The following is a 20839-nucleotide window of genomic DNA, read 5'->3' as shown; positions in this document are numbered from 1 at the left end:
CTGGTGACGTTTCCAGATGAGACCATTCTTCAGACTGAAGAAGGATCTCAAATCGAAACGTTATCTATTCCTTTTCTCCAGAGATGCTGTCTGACCTGCTGAGTTACTCCGGCTTTTTATGTCTATCTGTGGTTTAAACCAGCATCTGCAGTTCCTTCCTACGCATGTGAATTGACAGGCCTGGTCACGCTGAGATCTGGCAGTCAGGCTTGGATTGGGGCCTTGTTGTCCTTGGGAATAGAAGACCTGTCACTGCGGAAGTTTGGCCGTGCCAGGTTAAAAATGTAAATCAGCGGAAATGAGAAGGAATCAGATACGGCGGAGGGGAACGGCGTGTCTGCCCTGTAGCCGGGCTACAAATAAAGACTGGACCGGGCTGGTCACAGTCTGTGTCAGCAGTCTCTGAGCTACAGCCAGCCCCGCTGGACTTGGGCTCCTCACAGCTATTAATGGGTCAAACAATTCCCTCTCAGCCCCTTACAGTGCTCGCTCCTTCTCAATCCCTCCCCCCCCCCCCCAAATATTCTCTATCCCTGCTTTCTCTCTCTTCACCTCTTGCTCTCTCTTCCCTCACCCTCTCTCCCCTCATCTCATTCTTTCTCCCCTCCCCTCTCTCTGCCTATCTCTCCCTCCCTGTTCCTCCCTCTCCCAGCCCCCATCTATCTTCCCCTCCCATGCCCATTCCCTCTTCACCTCATCCACCCTTGGAGATGTGCCAGTGGGTGATGGGGAGCTGCGATCCAGGGCTGACGGATTGTGTGGCCTGGGTCGGAAGTTGACTGTCCATTCAGCTGTGGCGTGAGCGTGGGGGGGATCATTAATCCCTCATCAACCAATCAGTCACAGCTCAGCTCCTGAAAGCAGAAAGGAAACTGAAATTCTAAGATCCTTTCTCTGGCAGCATGTCTGCAGAAACTGCCACATTGCCTAGGAAACCAGCAATGTGGGCCATGGAGCTAGGGGAGGGAGGGGCAGAGACACAAAGGGATAGAGAGAGAGACACACACACACACACAGAGGGAGAGGGAGAGAGAGAGAGAGAGAGAGAGAGAGAGAGAGAGAGAGAGAGAGAGAGAAAGAGAGAGAGAGAGAGAGAGAGAGAGAGAGAGAGAGAGAGAGAGAGAGAGAGAGAGAGAGAGAGAGAGAGAGAGAGAGAGAGAGAGAGAGAGAGAGAGAGACAGAGAGAGAGACAGAGAGAGAGAGAGAGAGAGAGAGAGAGAGAGAGAGTGAGACAGAGCGAGATGGAGCGAGACAAAAAGAGTGAGTGAAGGATAGCGGTGGAGAAAGAGGTTAAAGGAGGAACAGGGAGTGGTAGTGGGGAAATGGGAAGTTGAGGAAAAGTAGAAGGGGAGGTGCAGCAAAGAGGCAGAGCAAGAGGAAAGGAGAGGAAGGGTAGTGGTAATGGGGAAGAGGGGGAATGGAGGAAGTGTGGGGATGGGGAAGGAAAATGGGGGGAGAGGGGGTGGAGGGGGAAGATAGTAGATAAGGGGAAGGAGAAGGTGGGGAAAGGGGAAGGGAGGAAGGGGAGGTGGAGTGTGAGGAGTAGGTGAAGGGCCAGGGGAAAGAGGGGAGGATACGGAGATGGATGGGTAAGTGGGGGCAAGGAGAGAGGGAGCCGAGGGGGAAAGGAGAGGGTTGAAGAGGGAGGGGGAAGAGGATGAGGGGGAAAGAAGAGGGGATATGTGAATGGGGGATGATGGGGTAAAAGGAGAAGGTGTAGAAAGGGGGATGGGGAGGATGAGAGAATGGGCAGAGGGAGAGAGTGTGAATAATGGGTAGGAAGGATGGGGGAGAAAGAGAGAGTGAGGAAGAGCATGCCAGAGGGGGGTCAGAGATGTGAGAGAAATAAAGGGTTAAAAATAGAGGGAGTGGACAGTTGGAGGGAGGGGGAGTGGTTAACATGGGAGAGGGGAGAATGGAGGGGAGTAGGACAGGAGAGTGGTTGGGTGGGGAAGAGAGTAGGGGAGAGGGAAAGGGGATAGAAAGGGGAAGAGGGAGTGATGACTGATGTGGGAAAGGGGGGGATATCAAAGAGAGAGAAGGGGAAGTTGGGATGTAGAGAGGGTGTGAGAAAGAGAGCAAAAGTGAGGAGAGTGGGAAATCGGAACGATCATAGTGCAATTATATTCGATATCTCTGCCTTTCTCTCCCTCAAAATCCCATCTCCCTGCTCGCTACTCGCACTACATTAACTCCACGACGGCCAGTAAGTTCTCCGAGGCTCTCATAGATGCCCCCGACATCTGCACCATCGATGGCCCCTCCCCTCCATCTCAGCACCGACGGCCTCATTTCTTTATCCAATACCACTTGCTCTTCCTTTCTGGATTCTGTTGCTCCTCTTAAAATGAACAAGCCTAAGCCTAAAGGCTGGCCCTGACTCAATGACACCACCAGAGCACTAAGAAGGCAGTGCAGAAAATCAGAACGGAAGTACAAATCTGATAAGCTTCAAATTTCCTTTGAACTCCTGAAAAACAATCTTGACAAATGCCAGGAAGCAGTAAAATCTGCAAGAACAAAATATTTTCCACTTTTTCCAAAACGCTCATAACTCCAAGGTCCTTTATAGTACCATCACCTCCATCATCTGTCCTGCCCCCAGCACCAGCTCAACTGGATCCCTGCGAAGTGCGAGGAATTTACTACATTTTTCACCAGCAAGGTGAAGAACATCAGAACGAATATTTCCCCTCCCATCCGTGACCTGGCTCTCATTGGTCTGTTCTTCGAAATTAGATTGTTTCCAACCCGTTACTCTACCCTCCCTTGTAAAACTGGTCACCGCTATGAAACCTACTACCTGTGCCCTCGACACTGTCCCCTCTGCCCTTCTGAAGGACATCATTACAATAGCCGATCCCAGTATCCTCGCCATCTTCAACAGCTCTCTGGCCACTGGCACTGTACCTACCTGCTTCAAGCATGTGGTGGTCCAGCCACTCCTGAAAAAACCTAACCTCGACCCCACCTTGCCAAGCAACTACAGACCCATTCTAAACTGCCTTTCCTTTCAAAAGCCCTTGAAAAGTTAATCTTAAATTAACTTATGCCTTACCTTCGCCAAAACACTATCTTGGAAACTTTCCAATCAAGTTTCAGGGCCCACCACAGCACAGAGTCTGCCTTGTTGAAGGTACACAATGACCTACTGCTCACCGTTGACTCCGGCGACTGTGCAATCCTGCTCCTTCTTGACCTCAGTGCAGCATTTGATACTGTCGACCACACCATCCTAATTGACCGTCTCCGGTATGGGGTTGGTATTGATGGCACTGCCCTGAGCTGGTTCATCTCCTACCTCAAAGGTAGGAGTTTCTCTACTAACATAGGCAACTCATTCTCCTCCCCAGCTAATCTCTGCTGTGGGGTTCCACAAGGTTCCATCCTTGGCCCCATTCTCTTCTCCCTGTATATGCTCCCCTTAGGCCAAGTCATTGAAAGGCACGGCATTTCCTTCCATTGCTATGCAGACGATACAACTCTATCTCCCCCTGAAACCCAAAAACCAATCAAATCTACTTAACGTTACCCACTGCCTCGAGGATATAAAGTGTTGGATGGCCCAGAACTTCCTCCAACTAAACGAGAGTAAGTCTGAGGTCATCCTTCTCGGCCCCTCGGACTCAATCAAAATGATAGTAGGCAGCCTTGGAAGCCTCACCCCACTACTCTAACCTTACATCAAAAACATTGGCGTGATATTTGACTCAGCATTGAAATTTGAGAAACAAGTCAATGCCGTGGTAAAAACTAGCTTCTTCCAGCTTCGGACGATAGCTAAAATAAAACAATTCCTCCAGTTTGATGACCTCGAAAAGATCATCCACACATTTATCTCCTCCCGCCTAGATTACTGCAACTCCCTATACACTGGCATCAGCCAATCTTCCCTTCCCCACCTGCAATTGGTCCAAAATGCCGCAGCGAGACTCCTGACGGGCACCCGAAAAAGGGACCACATCACCCCGATCCTGGCCTCTCTCCACTGGCTCCCTGTGCGGTTCCGAATAAATTTCAAGCTTCTTTATGTCCACAAAGCCCTTAACGGGCTTGCCCCCACCTATATCAAACGTCTGCTCACCCACCACACCACCTCCAGGTCCCTCAGATCGGCCGAGTTGGGGTTACTGAATATCCCACGGTCTAGGCATAAGCTCAGGGGCGACCGCACCTTTGCGGTTGCAGCTCCTAGACTGTGGAACAGCATCCCTCTTCCCATCAGAACTGCCCCCTCCATCGACTCTTTTAAGTCGAGACTTAAAACTCATCTTTACTCTCAAGCCTTTCTTGACGTCCTCTGAGGGAGGGCTATATGTATGTATTTATGTATGTACTTAATCTATGAACCACTGTTGTATAACGTTAGTACGTCCACCAATGTAAAGCACTTTGGTCAACGAGAGTTGTTTTTTAAATGTGCTATAGAAATAAAAGTGACTTGACTTGATCAAACAAGAGAAAGGGGGTGGGAAGTAGGAGAGAAAAGATGTAAGAGACGGAAGGGAGAAAGAAAGGGGTTGATAGAGAGAGGAGAGAGGGGGTGAGGAGAGGGGAGAGGGTTTGGATGAGGGTGACAAGTTGAAGAGGAGAGAGAGGAAGGGTGATGGAAAGATGACTGGCCTAGAGAGAGAGATGTGTGAACAAGAGAATGTGGAGTGAAAGAAAGTAAAAGGGAGAATGTGAGAGAAATGGAGGGGGAGAGAAAGAGAGAATGGTGGTGCTGTCAGATCGGAAGTGGTGCAAAGGGGGTGATATGGGTGAATCGAGGAGAGTGGGGCAGTGGATCTGAAGGGGCAACAAGAGAGGAATGGGAAGGGAGGAGATGGGACAAGAGTGTAATAAAGGGAAGGGAGGCAGTGGGGACGAGTCACTCTGACGAACGATTCTCTAGGTGGGAGGGGGTAAGATACTTCCTTGTTACCCCATTGATCCCCCCCTCACCGTTGGTCTTCATATTCCCCATAATTGAAACTAACCGAGCACAACAGGAACTGGTCATAGTTGGGTGCGATGCAACTTCACAAGCCTCAATTCCATTCCCTGCCCCTGGGCTAGTCCGCATACTTGGCCACTAGAAGATGTTGCAACCAAAATGATTTATGGGGGGAGGGAATTAGCAGGAAACCACTGTTCTGTGTCCCAACCCCTCTCCTCAGGGAGATGCTGACATCTGGGGAACAGCAGCAGGGTGATCAGGGGCCACCGGTAGCTGTAGTGTTGTGGGTTTTCCATTACATATGATAACATGATGAGGTGGGGGTTGGGGGGGGGAATGCAGAGAAAATTGGGAATCAAGAAAAGTATATAATTGGGTTTGTTATTAAATCTCGATTACTGTGTACAGTAATATCCTCATATTCTGCTTGGGCAGCTTACACCCCAGCAGTATGAACATTGATTTGCTAACTCCGTAACCCTTGCTTTTCCCCTCTTTCCCCCCCCCCCCCCCCCTTTCTCAGTTTCCCAACCAGTCTTACTGTCTCCGACCACATTTTATCTATTTGCATTATTCTTGTTATCTTCTCCTAACTAACAGATCTATTCTACATTTTCTTTGATCTCCATTCCCTTTGTCCTATTTTCACAACTTACACTTCCTTATCTATGTATCTCCCTCTCCCCTGACATCAGAAGAAGGGTCTCGACCCAAAACGTCACCCATTCCTTCTCTCCAGAGATGTTGCCTGTCCCACTGAGTTACTCCAGCATTTTGTGTCTATCTTACTGTCTACAGCAGTGCTCTTCAACCTTTTAATACTTAGATCGCACTTTTGTAACTTTCGTGAAGGTAACATTTCCGTACCACGTGAGGTTATCCACTTTGGCGGCAAAAACAAGGGGGCAGATTATTATCTCAATGGGGTTAGGTTAGGTAAGGCAGAGGTACAACGAGACCTGGGTGTCCTTGTACACCGGTCACTGAAAGTTGGCGTGCAGGTACAGCAGGCAGTGAAGAAAGCTAATGGAATGCTGGCCTTTATAACAAGAAGATTCCAGTATAGGAGTAAAGAGGTTCTTCTGCAGTTGTATAGGGCTCTGGTGAGCCCACATCTGGAGTATTGTGTCCAGTTCTGGTCTCCTAATTTGAGGAAGGACATCCTTGTGAGGCAGTGCATCCTTGTGATTGAGGCAGTGCAGCGTATGTTCACGAGATTGATCCCTGGGATGGCGGGACTGTCATATGAGGAAAGATTGAATTCACTGGAGTTTAGAAGGATGATCTTATAGGAACATATAAAATTATAAAAGGACTGGACAAGCTAGATGCAGGGAAAATTTCCAAATGTTGGGCGAGTCCAGAACCAGGGTCCACAGACTTAGAATAAAGGGGAGGTCATTTAAGACTGAGGTGAGAAAAAACATTTTCACCCTGAGAGTTGTGAATTTATGAAATTCTCTGCCACAGAGGGCAGTGGAGGCCAAATCACTAGATGAATTTAAGAGAAAGTTAGATAGAGCTCTCAGGGCTAGTGGAGTCAAGGGATATGGGGAGAAGGCAGGCATGGGTTATTGATAGGGGACGATCAGCCATGATCACAATGAAAGGCGGTGCTGGCTCGAAGGGCCAAATGGCCTCCTCCTGCACCTATTTTCTATGTTTCTATGAACCATAAACTAATATTTAAATTGAAATAAAAAAGTTACATACCTAGCATAAAACAATAAAATTAATTGAAAATACCTTTAATTTAATAAGCTCCTTGAGCCTGATGCTGAGAAACTAAATGTTGCATATCTGGTTCGATTTTCATAAGGAACAAGCGAAGATCTCCTCTTTCAGTGATTTTCAGACAGTTTCTCTGTTTTGTGACAATACAGGGGGAGGGGAACCCCTACAAACCCAATCACCGATACATGGAGTGACAGACAACTCCTTGTCCCAACAAACCTCCCAGCTGGGATATTGGTCCAGGTGCGACCCATCCGTCCTGCACAGATCACCCCCGGTAACGCTGCTGCTTCAGAACTCCAGAGACCTAGATCCCATCCTGACGTTCGATGCTGATGGTGTGGAATTTACATATTCTCCCTGTGATCGCATGAATTTTCTCCAGGTGTCCCGGTTTTCTCCAACATTCCACAGTTGGAGCAAATTGCTGCAACATTGTAGGTGAATTGGTCTCTGTAAAATTGCCCCTAATTTGCCGTGAGTGGATGACATTATGGGACAACACACAACTAGTGTGGGCGGGTGATCGACTGGGTGGCTGCAGGGCCTGATTTCAAGCTGCAAATCTAAAACTTAAAACCAAAGGGACTCCATTATGCAAATTGATGAAGCCCTCACCTGCATCAGCTCCTCAAGTCATGGATTCAATTGGACCATCTGCCTATACCTGTACTCATAATTCCCTGGCACAGGCAGTAATCCTGAGGTATTGGAAGTTCTTGCTTTTCAATTTTTCTACTTAAATATCTCAGTTCCCTTCCCAAGACGTCATCTCCGTTGCTACCTGTGCAGACGGTACGAATATGGACCACAACTCCTCACAATATGGCTGCTTGTCATCCCTTTCAGAATGTTCTATACCCACTCTGAGACTTCCCTGACCCTTGCAGCATGGGGTAGTTCATCGGTGGAACTCATTGTCACAAAGGGCTGTGGAGGCCAAGTCAGTGGATATTTATTTAAGGCAGAGATAGACAAATTCTTGATTAGAACGGGTATCAAGTGTTATGGGGGGGGGGGGGGGTGGGGGAAGGCAGGAAATGGGATTAGGAGGCAGAGATCAGCCATGATTGAATGGCGGAGTAGATTCAATGGGCTGAATGGCCTAATTCTACTCCTATGATGTGAACTTGTTAGAGAACACACCATCCTGCAGTCTCACGCACGCCAGTCTGGCCCTGACTAGAGCCATGGAATATTTGATATTTTGTTGTACAACACTGTCAGCCATGGATAGACACAAAATGCTGGAGTATCTCATCGGGACAGGCAGCATCTCTGGAGAGACGGAATGGGTGATGTTTTGGGTGGAGACCCTTCTTCAGACTGTCTGTCGTGGCTCTTATCTGTGTTCCTCTGAAAAGTCACTCCAACAGTTTCCAAAACGATAACCTGGTATACAAACTGAATCTTCCTCTTCACATCTTAACCTTACAGAGAATGGGTCAGACACAGAGTGAAAGCTGCTCATCGAGCTGCTCGTGGATGATGTCCCAGAGGTCACGGATCCAGAGAAGATTAGTGCTTCAGTTCGGTCCTTTTATGGGACTCTCTTCTCTGTGGATGGTTTTAGCGGAGAGGCCCAGCGGGTCCTGTGGGAGGGTCTACCAACCGTAGATAGAGAGCTGGCTAAACTCCTTGATGACCCCTTATCATTGGAGCAGTTGACTGGTGCCCTGCACCAGCTCAGGAAGGGTTTCCCTGAGGATAGATGGGCTGACCGTAGAGTTTGTTAGAACCTTCTGGGATGTCCTAGGGGGAGATTACACGAAAGGTCCTGGGGGAGAGCCTGGTGACCGGAGAGACTGGGGTGGTGCAGGGCAGTCGTTGTCCTGCTGCCCAAGAAGGGTGATCTCCACTTGTTGAAGAACTGGCACCCAGTCTCTCTCCTAAGCAGAGTATAACGTTTTTGCATGGGCTATGGCAAATCGCCCGGGTTCCGTGCTGTCCCAACTGATCCACCCTGATCAGTCCTACTCAGATCCTGGCCGGTCCAGTCAAGATAACATCCACCTGGTAAGGGACCTGATTCACCTGTCCCAGGGGGCTGGTCAGTCAGTTGCTTTTCTGTCCCTTGATCAGGAGAAGGCATTTGACAGGGTAGATTAATACTACCTTTTCAGGACAGTGCAGGCGTTTGCATTTGGACTGCATTTTGTGGCCCGGGTCTGGCATTAACACACTGTAGCAAAGTGTCTCGAAAAGGTAAATAGTTTGTTGTTGGCACCCATTCACTTTAGGATGGGGGTACGCCAGGGGTGTCCCATGCCTGGTCAGTTGTGCTCAGTCTGTGTGTAGCCATTCCTGTGTCTTCTTCAGAGGTCCTTGTACACCAATCACTGAAAGTAAACATGCAGGTACAGTAGGCAGTGAAGAAAGCTAATGGCCTTCATAACAAGAGGATTTGAGTACAGGTGTAAGGAGGTCCTTCTGCAGTTGTACTGGGCCCTGGTGAGACCACATCTGGAGTATTGGGTGCAATTTGGTCTCCTAATTTGAGGAAGGACATCCTTGCTATTGAGGGAGTGCAGCGTAGGTTCACAAGGTTAATCCCTGGGGTGGCGGGACTGTCACATGAGGAAAGATTGGAAAGACTGGACTTGTAGTCACTGGAATTTAGAACGATGAGGGGGGATCTTATAGAACCATGTAAAATTATAAATGAACTGGACAAGCTAGATGCAGGAAAAAAATACCCAATGTTGGGGGAGTCCAGAACCAGGGGCCTCAGTGCAAGTATACAGAGGAGGCCTTTTGAAACTGAGATGAGTAAAAAACCTTTTCACCCAGAGAAGGCAATTCACGGGGTGAATTTAAAAGCGAGTTAGATAGATATCTTGGTGCTAGTGGAATCAAGAGATATGGGGAGAAGGCATAACTTTGTTTCTACGAAGTTATTGATTGTGGATGATTGGCCATGATCACAATGAATGGCGGTGCTGGTTCGAAGGGCTGAATGGCCTCCTCCTGAACCTATTTTCTATGTTTCTTTGTTTCTACGAGGCGGATGACAGGCCTGACTTTCCCGAGACCGGGGTTGGAGGTGGTTCTCTCGGCCCATGCTGACGATGTACTCCTTAGGTTCACTGACACTGTTGACCTGCGGAGGATGCGTGAGCCAGCAGGCTTTCTCGGCTGAATCCTCCACCAGGATCAACTGTGGAAAGTGTTCCGGACTTTAAGTGGATCAGTTGCATGTGGACTCCCTGCCGGAGGAGATGACATCTTATGCATGGAGCGCCACTCACCTCCTGTACCCAGGGGTCTACCTGAGTCCCACTGAGGATGCTTGGCTGGTGAACTGGCAGGAGCTGGAGACGGAGCACTGGTCAGGATTGATCGGACTGCTTTCCTTTCAAGGTAGAGTGCTGGTGGCCTCCATGTTGTGGTGCCGGCTGGCCACTCTTGTCCTGCCCTCCACCGTTGCTACCACGATACAGAAGAGGTCAGTGAGTTCCTTCTGGGGAGACAAGAAACGTTGGGTTTCCGCAGCAGTCCTGAGTCTCCCGATAGAGGAGGGCGGCCAGTCCTCAGTATGCGTGTACCCAGGTGGCGGCTCTCCGTCTCAGGACCCTGCAGGAGTACGTGTATGCAGAGCACCCACCTAGATGGTACCCTCCAGCCGTATATTTTATCCGCCAAGGCCATTGCCTAGAGGGGGTTTCGCTGCTCCCGGTGGCGGGCATCGGTCAATCCACCACGTGGGATCTGCCCAGCTTCTACCGTGATGTCTTGAGAGTTAGGAATCTGGTCATCTTCTGCCAGCAAGCTGCTCCCCAGGAGGAGGGGAGTGGTGTAACTTCAAGGGTGGCCAGTTCTCATCCTGTCATGGTGGGTGTCAGGAGAGGCTTGTGCTTGGAATGATTCCGACCGAGCTAACTCCCACTCCCGGAATCTTTCCCCGGGAACCGGACCTACACAACATGAGCTGCCTTTCTGTGATGCGGAGACATTTACTGTGCAGGTTGCTCCTACACACTCTACACTTCCTCCCCCTCTCTCTCGTCCTGACACACCCTGGCGGTGAGTGTTACAACTTGACTGCGGGAGCAGTCCCCAGTGGAGGCTTCTCTATAAGTAAGTCCTTCCCCTTTACATCGGGGACCTGGGGTGGAGAGTGTTGCACAGAGCGTGGTGTGTAACAGATATTTAAGTCGTCACTAGCCATCTGCAGTGAGGAAGAGATGTGTTCCATGTGTATATGGAGTGTGAGAGGGTGCAGCTCCTGTACCCATAATATGAAGGGGAGGGTCCTCATGTTTTAGTTGCATTTATCGTCACACAATCCTGATATTTGGGCACAAGGCAGGTAGTGGGAAGGGTCTATCGGGAGGGCTAGCTACCCCTGTTGGTCTGCTCCTGGCCAAGATGGCTATTTGCGGATCCTCAAGGGCGAAGGCGAGCAGCTGGAAGTAGTAGTGCATGTCGGCACAAACGATGTCGGAAAGAAGGAGATGAATATTCTGCAGCGTGACTTTAGAGAGCTCGGGAAAATGCTGAAAAGCAGGACCTCCAGTGTTGTTATCTCCGGTTTGCTTCCAGTTCCTCGTGCTGGAGAGAGCAGGAACAGGGAGATATGGGACCTGAATGTGTGGCTGAGGAACTGGTGCACGGGGCAGGGATTTAGATTCTTGGATCACTGGGATCTGTTTTGGAGTAAGGGGGAACTGTACAAAAGGGACGGATTGCATCTTAACAGGTGGGGGACCTGCATTCTGGCAGGCAGGTTTACCACTGCTACATGGGATAGACCGAGTTGATGTGGACAAGCTTTTCCCTTTGAGAATAGGGAAGATTCAAACAAGAGGACATGACTTCAGAATTAAGGGACAGAAGTTTAGGGGTAATATGAGGGGGAACTTCTTTACGCAGAGAGTGGTGGCGGTGTGGAATGAGCTCCCAGTGGAAGTGGTGGAGGCAGGTTCATTGGTATCATTTAAAAATAAATTGGATAGGCATATGGATGAGAAGGGAATGGAGGGTTATGGTACGAGTGCAGGCAGGTGGGACTAAGGGGGAAAAAAAAAATTGTTCGGCATGGACTTGTAGGGCCGAGATGGCCTGTTTCCGTGCTGTAATTGTTATATGGTATATGGTTATATGGGTGGTTTTAAACTGAATGAGGGGGTGGGGTGTCAAATGGGATAGTTGAGGATGGAGTTAAAGGGAAAGGGTTTCTTAATTGTGTGAGCGTAGAGACAGAGAGGTGTAAAATGAGGGTAGAAGCAATAGGTAGCAAGGTGAAAAGTAAAAGTGGCAGGCAGACAAATCCAGGGCAAAAATTAAAAAGGGCCACTTTTCAACATAATTGTATAAGGGGTAAGAGTGTTGTAAAAAGAAGCCTGAAGGCTTTGTGTCTCAATGCAAGGAGCATTCGTAATAAGGTGGATGAGTTGAATGTGCAGATAGCTATTAATGACTATGATATCGTTGGGATTACGGAGACATGGCTCCAGGGTGACCAAGGCTGGGAGCTGAACATCCAGAGATATTCAATATTCAGGAGGGATAGACAGAAAGGAAAAGGAGGTGGGGTAGCGTTGCTGGTTAGAGAGGAGATTAACACAATAGAAAGAAAGGACATTAGCTTGGAGGATGTGGAATCGATATGGGTAGAGCTGCGAAACACTAAGGAGCAGAAAACGCTAGTGGGAGTGGTGTACAGGCCATCTAACAGTAGTAGTGCAGTTGGGGCTGGCATCAAACAGGAAATTAGAAATGCGTGCAACAAAGTAAAACAGTTATAATGGGTGACTTCAATCTACATATAGATTGGGTGAATCAAATTGGCAGGGGTGCTGAGGAAGAGGATTTCTTGGAATGTATGCGGGATAGTTTTCTAAACCAACATGTAGAGGAACCAATGAGCGAGCAGGCTATTCTAGACTGGGTATTGAGTAATGAGGAAGGGTTAGTTAGCAGTCTTGTTGTGCGTGGGCCCTTGGGCAAGAGTGGCCATAATATGGTTGAGTTCTTCATTAGGATGGAGAGTGACATAATTAATTCAGAAACAAGGATCCTGAACTTAAAGAAAGGTAACTTTGAGGGTATGAGACGTGAATTGGCCAAGATAGACTGGCAATTGATTCTTAATGGGTTGACGGCGGATAGGCAATGGAAGGCATTTAAAGACTGCATGGATGAACTACAAAAATTGTTCATCCCAGTTTGGCAAAAAAATAAATCAGGGAAGGTAGTGCATCTGTGGATAACAAGAGAAATCAGGGATAGTATCAAAACAAAAGATGAAGCTGGGAGAAATGGGAGAAATTCAGAGTCCAGCAGAGGAGGACAAAGGGCTTAATTAGGAAAGGGAAAATAGATTATGAAAGAAAACTGGCAGGGAACATAAAAACTGACTGCAAACGTTTTTATAGATATGTGAAGAGAAAAAGATTAGTTAAAACAAATGTAGATACCTTGCAGTCACAGGTGAATTGATCATGGGGAACAAGGACATGGCAGACCAATTGAATAACTACTTTGGTATCTTTAGATTCTGGAGTAGTTCCTGAGGATTGGAGGGTATCTAATGTAACCCCACTTTTTAAAAAAGGAGGGAGAGAGAAAACGGGGAATTACAGACCAGTTAGTCTAACATCGGTAGTGGGGAAACTGCTAGAATCAGTTATTAAAAATGGAATTGCAGCACATTTGGAAAGTGGTGAATTCATTGGACAAAGTCAGCATGGATTTATGAAAGGTAAATCATGTCTGACGAATCTTATAGAAGGATGTAACTAGTAGAGTGGATAAGGGAGAACCAGTGGATGTGTTATATCTGGACTTTCAGAAGGCTTTCGACAAGGTCCCACATAAGAGATTAATATACAAGCACATGGTATTGGGGGTTCAGTATTGATATGGATAGAGAACTGGCTGGCAGACAGGAAGCAAAGAGTAGGAGTAAACGGGTCCTTTTCAGAATGGCAGGCAGTGATTAGTGGGGTACCGCAAGGCTCAGTGTTGGGACCCCAGCTATTTACAATATATATTAATGATTTGGACGAGGGAATTGAATTCAACATCTCCAAGTTTGCGGATGACACTAAGCTGGGGGCAGTGTTAGCTGTGAGGAGGATGCTAGGAGGCTGCAAGGTGACTTGGATAGGCTGGGTGAGTGGGCAAATGCATGGCAGATGCAGTATAATGTGGATAAATGTGAGGTTATCCACTTTGGTGGCAAAATCTGGAAAGTAGACTATTATCTGAATGGTGGCCGAAAAGGAAAAGGGGAGATGCAACGTGACCTGGGTGTCATGGTACACCAGTCATTGAAAGTAGGCATGCAGGTGCGGCAGGCAGTGAAGAAAGTGAATAGTATGTTAGCATTCATAGCAAAAGGATTTGAGTATAGGAGCAGGGAGATTCTACTGCATTTGTACAGGGTCTTGGTGAGACCACACCTGGAGTATTGGGTACAGTTTTAGTCTCCTAATCTGAGGAAAGACATTCCTGCCATAGAGGGAGTACAGAGACGATTCACCAGACTGAATCCTGGGATGTCAGCTTTCATATGAAGAAAGGCTGGATAGACTCGGCTTGTACTCGTTAGAATGTAGAAGATTGAGGGAGGAATCTTATAGAAACTTACAAAATTCTTAAGGGGTTGGACAGGCTAGATGCAGGAAGATTGTTCCCGATGTTGGGGAAGTCCAGGACAAGGGGTCACAGTTTAAGGATAAGGGGGAAATCTTTTAGGACTGAGATGAGAAAAACATTTTTCAAACAGAGAGTGGTGAATCTCTGGAATTCTCTGCCACACAAGGTAGTTGAGGCCAGTTCATTAGCTATATTTAAGAGGGAGTTAGATGTGGCATATGGATGAGAAGGGAATGGAGGGTTATGGTACGAGTGCAGGCAGGTGGGACTAAGGGGAAAACAATTTGTTCGGCATGGACTTGTAGGGCCGAGATGGCCTGTTTCCGTGCTGTAATTGTTATATGGTTATATGGTTATATGTGGCCCTTGTGGCTAAAGGGATCAGGGGTTGGTACGAGATACTGAGTTGGATGATCAGCTGATCATATTGAATGGCGGTGCAGGCTCGAAGAGCTGAATGGCCTACTCCTGCACCTATTTTCTATGTTTCTATGTCCAGACAGCGGTAGTCGATGGTCACACCAGAGTCGGCTGCCTGCCGTCTTCCGGGCCTATATCCATGCTCGCGTCCATGGTAAGGGAACAGGCGGTGCCCACGGGGACTCGATGAACGCTGGTTACAGGGGTCTGTCTGATGCAATGTGACTATTGAACGCGTTTTACCTTCTGCTACACTGTAATATGTAGCTTCCTCTACACTGGCCCATCACACTTCCCAGGGCACGAGTCAGACACAGGCCGACGTTCTCTCCACACCGTGTGCTCAAGTTCTGACTCCGTCTCCCCTCTTTGCAGTGTTGGTCGTGGGTCGGTCGCCGGGAGGTCGCGTCCACCATGTCCTCGGCCAAAGTCTTCTCCAGTCAAACGCCACCGATGGACGTCCAGCCGCTGCTGAAGCCGGGCCGCCCGCGGGGGCGGGTGATGAGCAAAGACGGCCGGAGCAACGTGCGGCTGGTCCATGTCAGCGGCTGGGGCTACCTGTACCTCAAGGACCTGTGGACCACCTTCGTCGACCTGAAGTGGCGCTACAAGCTGGCTCTGTTCTGCACCAGCTTCGCGGGCACCTGGCTGATGTTCGGCCTGGCCTGGTACCTAGTGGCGCTGTTGCATGGGGACCTGGAGGGAGCCCAGGTGTCCGCCAACCACACCCTGTGCGTGGCCAACATGAGGACACTCACTGCCGCCTTCCTCTTCTCGCTCGAGTCTCAGACCACCATCGGCTACGGCTACCGCTACATCTCAGAGGAATGTCCCGCCGCCATCCTGCTGCTGGTGGTACAGCTGATCCTCACCACCCTGCTCGAGGTGTTCATCACCGGCACCTTCCTGGCCAAAGTGGCCAGGCCCAAGAAGCGAGCGGAGGGGGTGCGCTTTAGCCGGCACGCCGTGGTCTCCCCGCGGCTCGGCTGCCTGGCGCTGCAGGTGAGGGTGGCCAATGTCCGGCGCAGCTTGTTGCTGGGCTGCCAGGTGTCGGGCAAGTTGCTGCGGGCCGGTCCGGCCCAGGACGGCGTCTCCATGCAACTACACCAAGCCGACGTGACCTTCCGGCTGGACGGCGGCACCGACAGCCCGTTCCTAGTGCTGCCCCTCACCTTCCACCACCCCATCGATCAGGACAGTCCCCTGGCCGCCTTCGCCCTGGGGCAGGGCCGGGCTGGGGACGGGGTCCGTGCCCCCGACGATGCCTTCGAGCTGGTGGTGATCCTGAGCGGCACGGTGGAGTCGACCAGCGCCCTGTGCCAGGCCCGAACCTCCTACCTGCCCGAGGAGATCCTGTGGGGCTACGAGTTCTGCCCCGTCGTGTCGCTCTCGCCCAACGGCAAGTACCTGGCCGACTTCGCCAGCTTCGACCGCATGTTGCGGGTGCCGGGGATGGAGAGGGCCGGGGCCGGGGCCGGCGCTGGGGAGAAGGTTCGGCTCGAACAGGAGCTGAAGAGGGGGCCGGCCAAGGAGGGCAGCGCACGCAACGTGAAGATCAGTAACGTCTGATGGCGCGGGGTGTCCGGATTAAATCTCCCGCACTCCACACACACTGTCCCCGTAACTCCCCCTCCCACACACACACTGTCCCCGTAACTCCCCCCCCCCCCCCCACACACACTGTCCCAGTTACCCCCCCCCCCCCACACACACACACACACACCCCCATAACTCACTCTCCCCCCACACACACTGTCCCCGTAACTCCCCCTCCCACACACACTGTCCCCATAACCTCCCCTCCCCACACACACTGTCCCAGTAACCCCCCCCCCCCATACACTCTCCCCATAACCCCCCCCCCCCCCACACACACACACACCCCCCATAACTCACTCTCCCACACACACTCTCCCTACACCGACATCCCACCACACACTCGCCCCCGTAACCCACTCTCCCATAACAGCCCGCATTCTCCCAATAACTCACTCTCCCCACACCGACATCCCTGCATAGACACTGTCCCCCATAACTTACTCTTCTCAGTAACCCCCATCATTCCCCATAGCCACAGTCCCACATAACACACTCTGCCCCACATAAACTTCTCATACAGAGGCTAGCTAGGCCTTAACCAGGAACTCATGCAAGCCTCGACTCGTCTCCCCTGGTCAAGTGTATCAACTCAATGGAAGTAGGAGGAGGAGGACACAAGCAGATAGAACGCTTTCAAAACTCGACACAACCCCTGGTGCCGGCTTTGAACTTGCTGCCTGACACCTCCCTTGTTAATGTTAGCGCACAGAAGGCTGTAGAGGCCAAGTCCGTGGACATTATTAAGGCAGAATTAGATAGATTCTTGATTAGCACGGGTGTCAGGGGTTATGGGGAGCAGGCAGGAGAGTGAGGTTGAGAGGGAGAGGAAGATTAGCCGTGATTGAATATTGGAATGGACTGGATGGGCCTAATTCTGCCCTTACAACTTATGAATGTATGAACTACAAGCTTCGTGCATTCATCTGCAATCGCCGCTTCTTGTCCCAGTCTCTCCTGTAGACGGTCAGTGTCTCCTTCCACATATAATGGCTCTATGGTCTCAGAAACCAGAAGGCCGGTGTATCGGGAAAGGCGGAAGGAAGGTGGTCTCCCTCGCCCCCCGGAAGGATAGGGTAGCGCTGCTGGGCCGAAAGGCCTCTAACGTGGCCAACGTAACCCTCCACTTACGAAGGGCGACACTCTTCACTTCACTTTTTTTTATTAGTCCTGCCAATCTTCAAACGTTGATGGGAGCCCCCAGCTGCCCCCCGCTGCTTGTCACTGCCCCGCCGACTGACACCTCCCTTGAAAGAAACTGTACATGCGACCCTGCCTTTCCTCCCTCCGACCCGGTACAGCATGTGCCACAAGGTGGGCTAATCATCACCGCCTCTCCCCGTGACCGTCAGTCACCACATCACCCTCCACCGCCTCACCGCCTCTCCCCCAAACCTCCACCATCGCTTCACCAACCACCCCCACCCCCCCTCGCCACACACACTCTCCCCACCACCACAACCGCCTCCCCACCGAGCCACACAAGGGGCAGGCACGTCAAACCAGCTCCCTGCAAACAGCGTCATGCTAACCTCCCACCCTCTCCCAGTGGGATGGCAGAAAAGGAAAGCAAGGTGCATACTCACAGAGCTACCAAAACACTCATATGTCCCACACACCCGGTAACTGGAGCCAGAGCGAGGGGAGGGGTGGAAGCAGAGGCCGGGAGGAAGGGAAGATCAAGGATGCAAGCTTGCTTTGTACACACTGACTTCTCATAAATAAAGCGTTAATGATTCAAAATGATGTTGTCCTTCATTAGGGAGCGTATGTGAGGGAGTGAGGGGAGTGTGTGTGAGTGAGGTGTGTGAGGGTGAAGGGAGTGTGTGCGAGAGTGAAGGGAGTGTGTGTGAGAGTGAGTGTAAGGGGAGTGAGGTTGGCCTGCAATAAGGAGCGGAAGGGGTTACGATGAGAGGGATGGCGTGAGTGAGGAAGTGTATGTGTGTGAGAGAGAGGAAAGTGAGTATGAGGAAGAGAGGAGTGTGTGTGATGAGCATACCCTCACACAGAGGGTAGTCCACACCTGGAACAATAGACAATAGGTACAGGAGTAGGCCATTCGGCCCTTTTTAGCCAGCACCGCCATTCAATGTGATCCTGATCATCCCCAATCAGAAACACGTTCCTGCCTTCTCCCCATATCCCTTGACTCCACTATTTTAAGAGCCCTATCTAGCTCTCTCTCTTGAAAGCATCCAGAGAACCTGCCCCCACCTGAGGCAGAAAATTCCACACTCACCACTCTCTGTGAGAAAAAGTGTTTCCTCGTCTCCGTTCTAAATGGCTCACTCCTTATTCTTAAACTGTGTGTGGCCCCTGGTTCTGGACTCCCCCAACATCGGGAACATGTTTCCTGCCTCTACTGTGTCCAAACCCTTAACAATCTTATGTGTTTCGATGAGGTTCCCTCTCATCATTCTAAACATCGAAGTGTACAAGCCCAGCTGTTCCATTCTCTCAGCATACAAGTCCTGAGCTGCAAAAACGAGCCGCCAAAATAATCTATAGAGGTGGAGATAAGACATTTTCAAAAGACATTTGGACATCTGTAGAGTCGCACACTGATAGGTTTGTGAGGAAGGCTTTTGGTACGTTGGTTTTCAGCAGTCAGGGCACTGAATATAGAGGTGTTGTTTTACAGTTGTGGAATACATTGGTGAGGCCACACTTGGAGCATTGTGTTCAGTTTTCATCACCCTGCTATAGGAAGGAGCAGCGGAAACCGTCTGATCCAGGCAGTATTCTGGTAAGCTTCCTCTGCACCCTCTCCAAAGTCTCCACATCTTATCTGCAATGGGGCAAACAGAACAGTATGCAATACTCGAAATGCAGCCTAACCAAAGTCCTACAGATCTGCATCTGACTTCTCGACTTTTAAAATGCAATGAAGGCAAGCATATCATACCTTATTTACCACCTGGCACCACCTTGTGCTACACCCAGTGCTGCCACCTAGTGCTGCCACCTAGTGCTGCCACCTAGTGCTGCCACCTACGCTATGGACCAAGAACTGAGCTATGAACTTGGGAGTCCAAGATGCCTCTGCGCATCAATGCTGTCGAGGGACTTGCCATTAACTGGATACTTTCACCCTGACATTCATGTTGCCAGGACTCCAGAGCATGAGCTATAGGGGGATGTTGGCTAGGCAAGGACTTTCTTCCTCGGAGTGCAGGAAGCTGAGAGGTGATTTTATAAAAATGGATATAATGTTTATAATGAGGCAATAGATGGGCTCCGAGCTGCATAGCACAGAAACAAGCACTTTAACTGCCCTTGTCCCTGCTGACCAAGTTGGCAGATTGGTCTGACCCCATTTGAATGGATTTAGCACATAGCCTTCTGAACCCTTCCGAGAGTCAAAGGTTTCAAATGTCTTTTATTGTCACGTGTACCATTTAAGGCACTGTGTTATGCGAATTACCATACAGCCCTAGTAACAAAAGCAAAAACCACATAAAGATTAACATAACCATATAACAATTACAGAACGGAAACAGGCCATCTCGGCCCTACAAGTCCGTGCCGTACAATTTTTTTTCCGCCTTAGTCCCACCTGCCTGCACTCATACCATAACCCTCCATTCCCTTCTCATCCATATGCCTATCCAATTTATTTTTAAATGATACCAATGAACCTGCCTCCACCACTTCCACTGGAAGCTCATTCCACACCGCTACCACTCTCTGAGTAAAGAAGTTCCCCCTCATATTACCCCTAAACTTCTGTCCCTTAATTCTGAAGTCATGTCCTCTTGTTTGAATCCTCCCAATTCTCAAAGGGGAAAGTTTGTCCACATCAACTCTGTCTATCCCTCTCATCATTTTAAAGACCTCTATCAAGTCCCCCCTCAACCTTCTGCGCTCCAGAGAATAAAGACCTAACTTATTCAACCTATCTCTGTAACTTAGTTGTTGAAACCCAGGCAACATTCTAGTAAATCTCCTCTGTACTCTCTCTATTTTGTTGACATCCTTCCTATATTTGGGCGACCAAAATTGTACACCAAACTCCAGATTTGGTCTCACCAATGCCTTGTACAATTTTAACATTACATCCCAGCTTCTATACTCAATGCTCTGATTTATAAAGGCTAGCACACCAAAAGCTTTCTTTACCACCCTATCTATATGAGATTCCACCTTCAAGGAACTATGCACGGTTATACCCAGATCCCTCTGTTCAACTGTATTCTTCAATTCCTACCATTTACCATGTACGTCCTATTTTGATTTGTCCTGCCAAGGTGTAGCACCTCACATTTATCAGCATTAAACTCCATCTGCCATCTTTCAGCCCATTTTTCCAAATGGCCTAAATCACTCTGTAGACTTTGGAAATCCTCTTCATTATCCACAACACCCCATCTTGGTATCATCTGCATACTTACTAATCCAATTTACCACACCTTCATCCAGATCATTGATGTACATGACAATCCACAATAGTGGATTCCCCACATTCCTCACTGCGATGGAAGGCAATAAAGTAATATTCTTCCCTCATAGAGCCATAGAATGATACAGTGTGGAAACAGGCCCTTTGGC

At 49.5% G+C, this 20839-nt stretch overlaps 1 protein-coding gene across 1 annotated transcript in view; it reads left to right on the top strand.

Annotated features, from left to right (window-relative positions):
• LOC129708551 (ATP-sensitive inward rectifier potassium channel 10-like) overlaps positions 1-16335 on the top strand; it is a 42844-nt gene extending 26509 nt beyond the window's left edge. Inside the window, exon 2 of the mRNA XM_055654355.1 lies at positions 15071-16335. Coding sequence (XP_055510330.1) covers positions 15110-16264 — 1155 coding nt within the window. The 5' untranslated portion in view covers positions 15071-15109 and the 3' untranslated portion in view covers positions 16265-16335. The remainder of the gene's footprint in view (positions 1-15070) is intronic.
• The last annotated feature ends 4504 nt before the right edge of the window (positions 16336-20839 follow it).

This window comes from Leucoraja erinacea, chromosome 24 (assembly GCF_028641065.1).
Source record: "Leucoraja erinacea ecotype New England chromosome 24, Leri_hhj_1, whole genome shotgun sequence".
Classification (NCBI taxonomy): Eukaryota; Metazoa; Chordata; class Chondrichthyes; order Rajiformes; family Rajidae; genus Leucoraja; species Leucoraja erinaceus.
The sequence above is the reverse complement of the archived record's forward strand: the minus strand, read 5'-3'. Positions and strand labels throughout refer to the sequence as shown.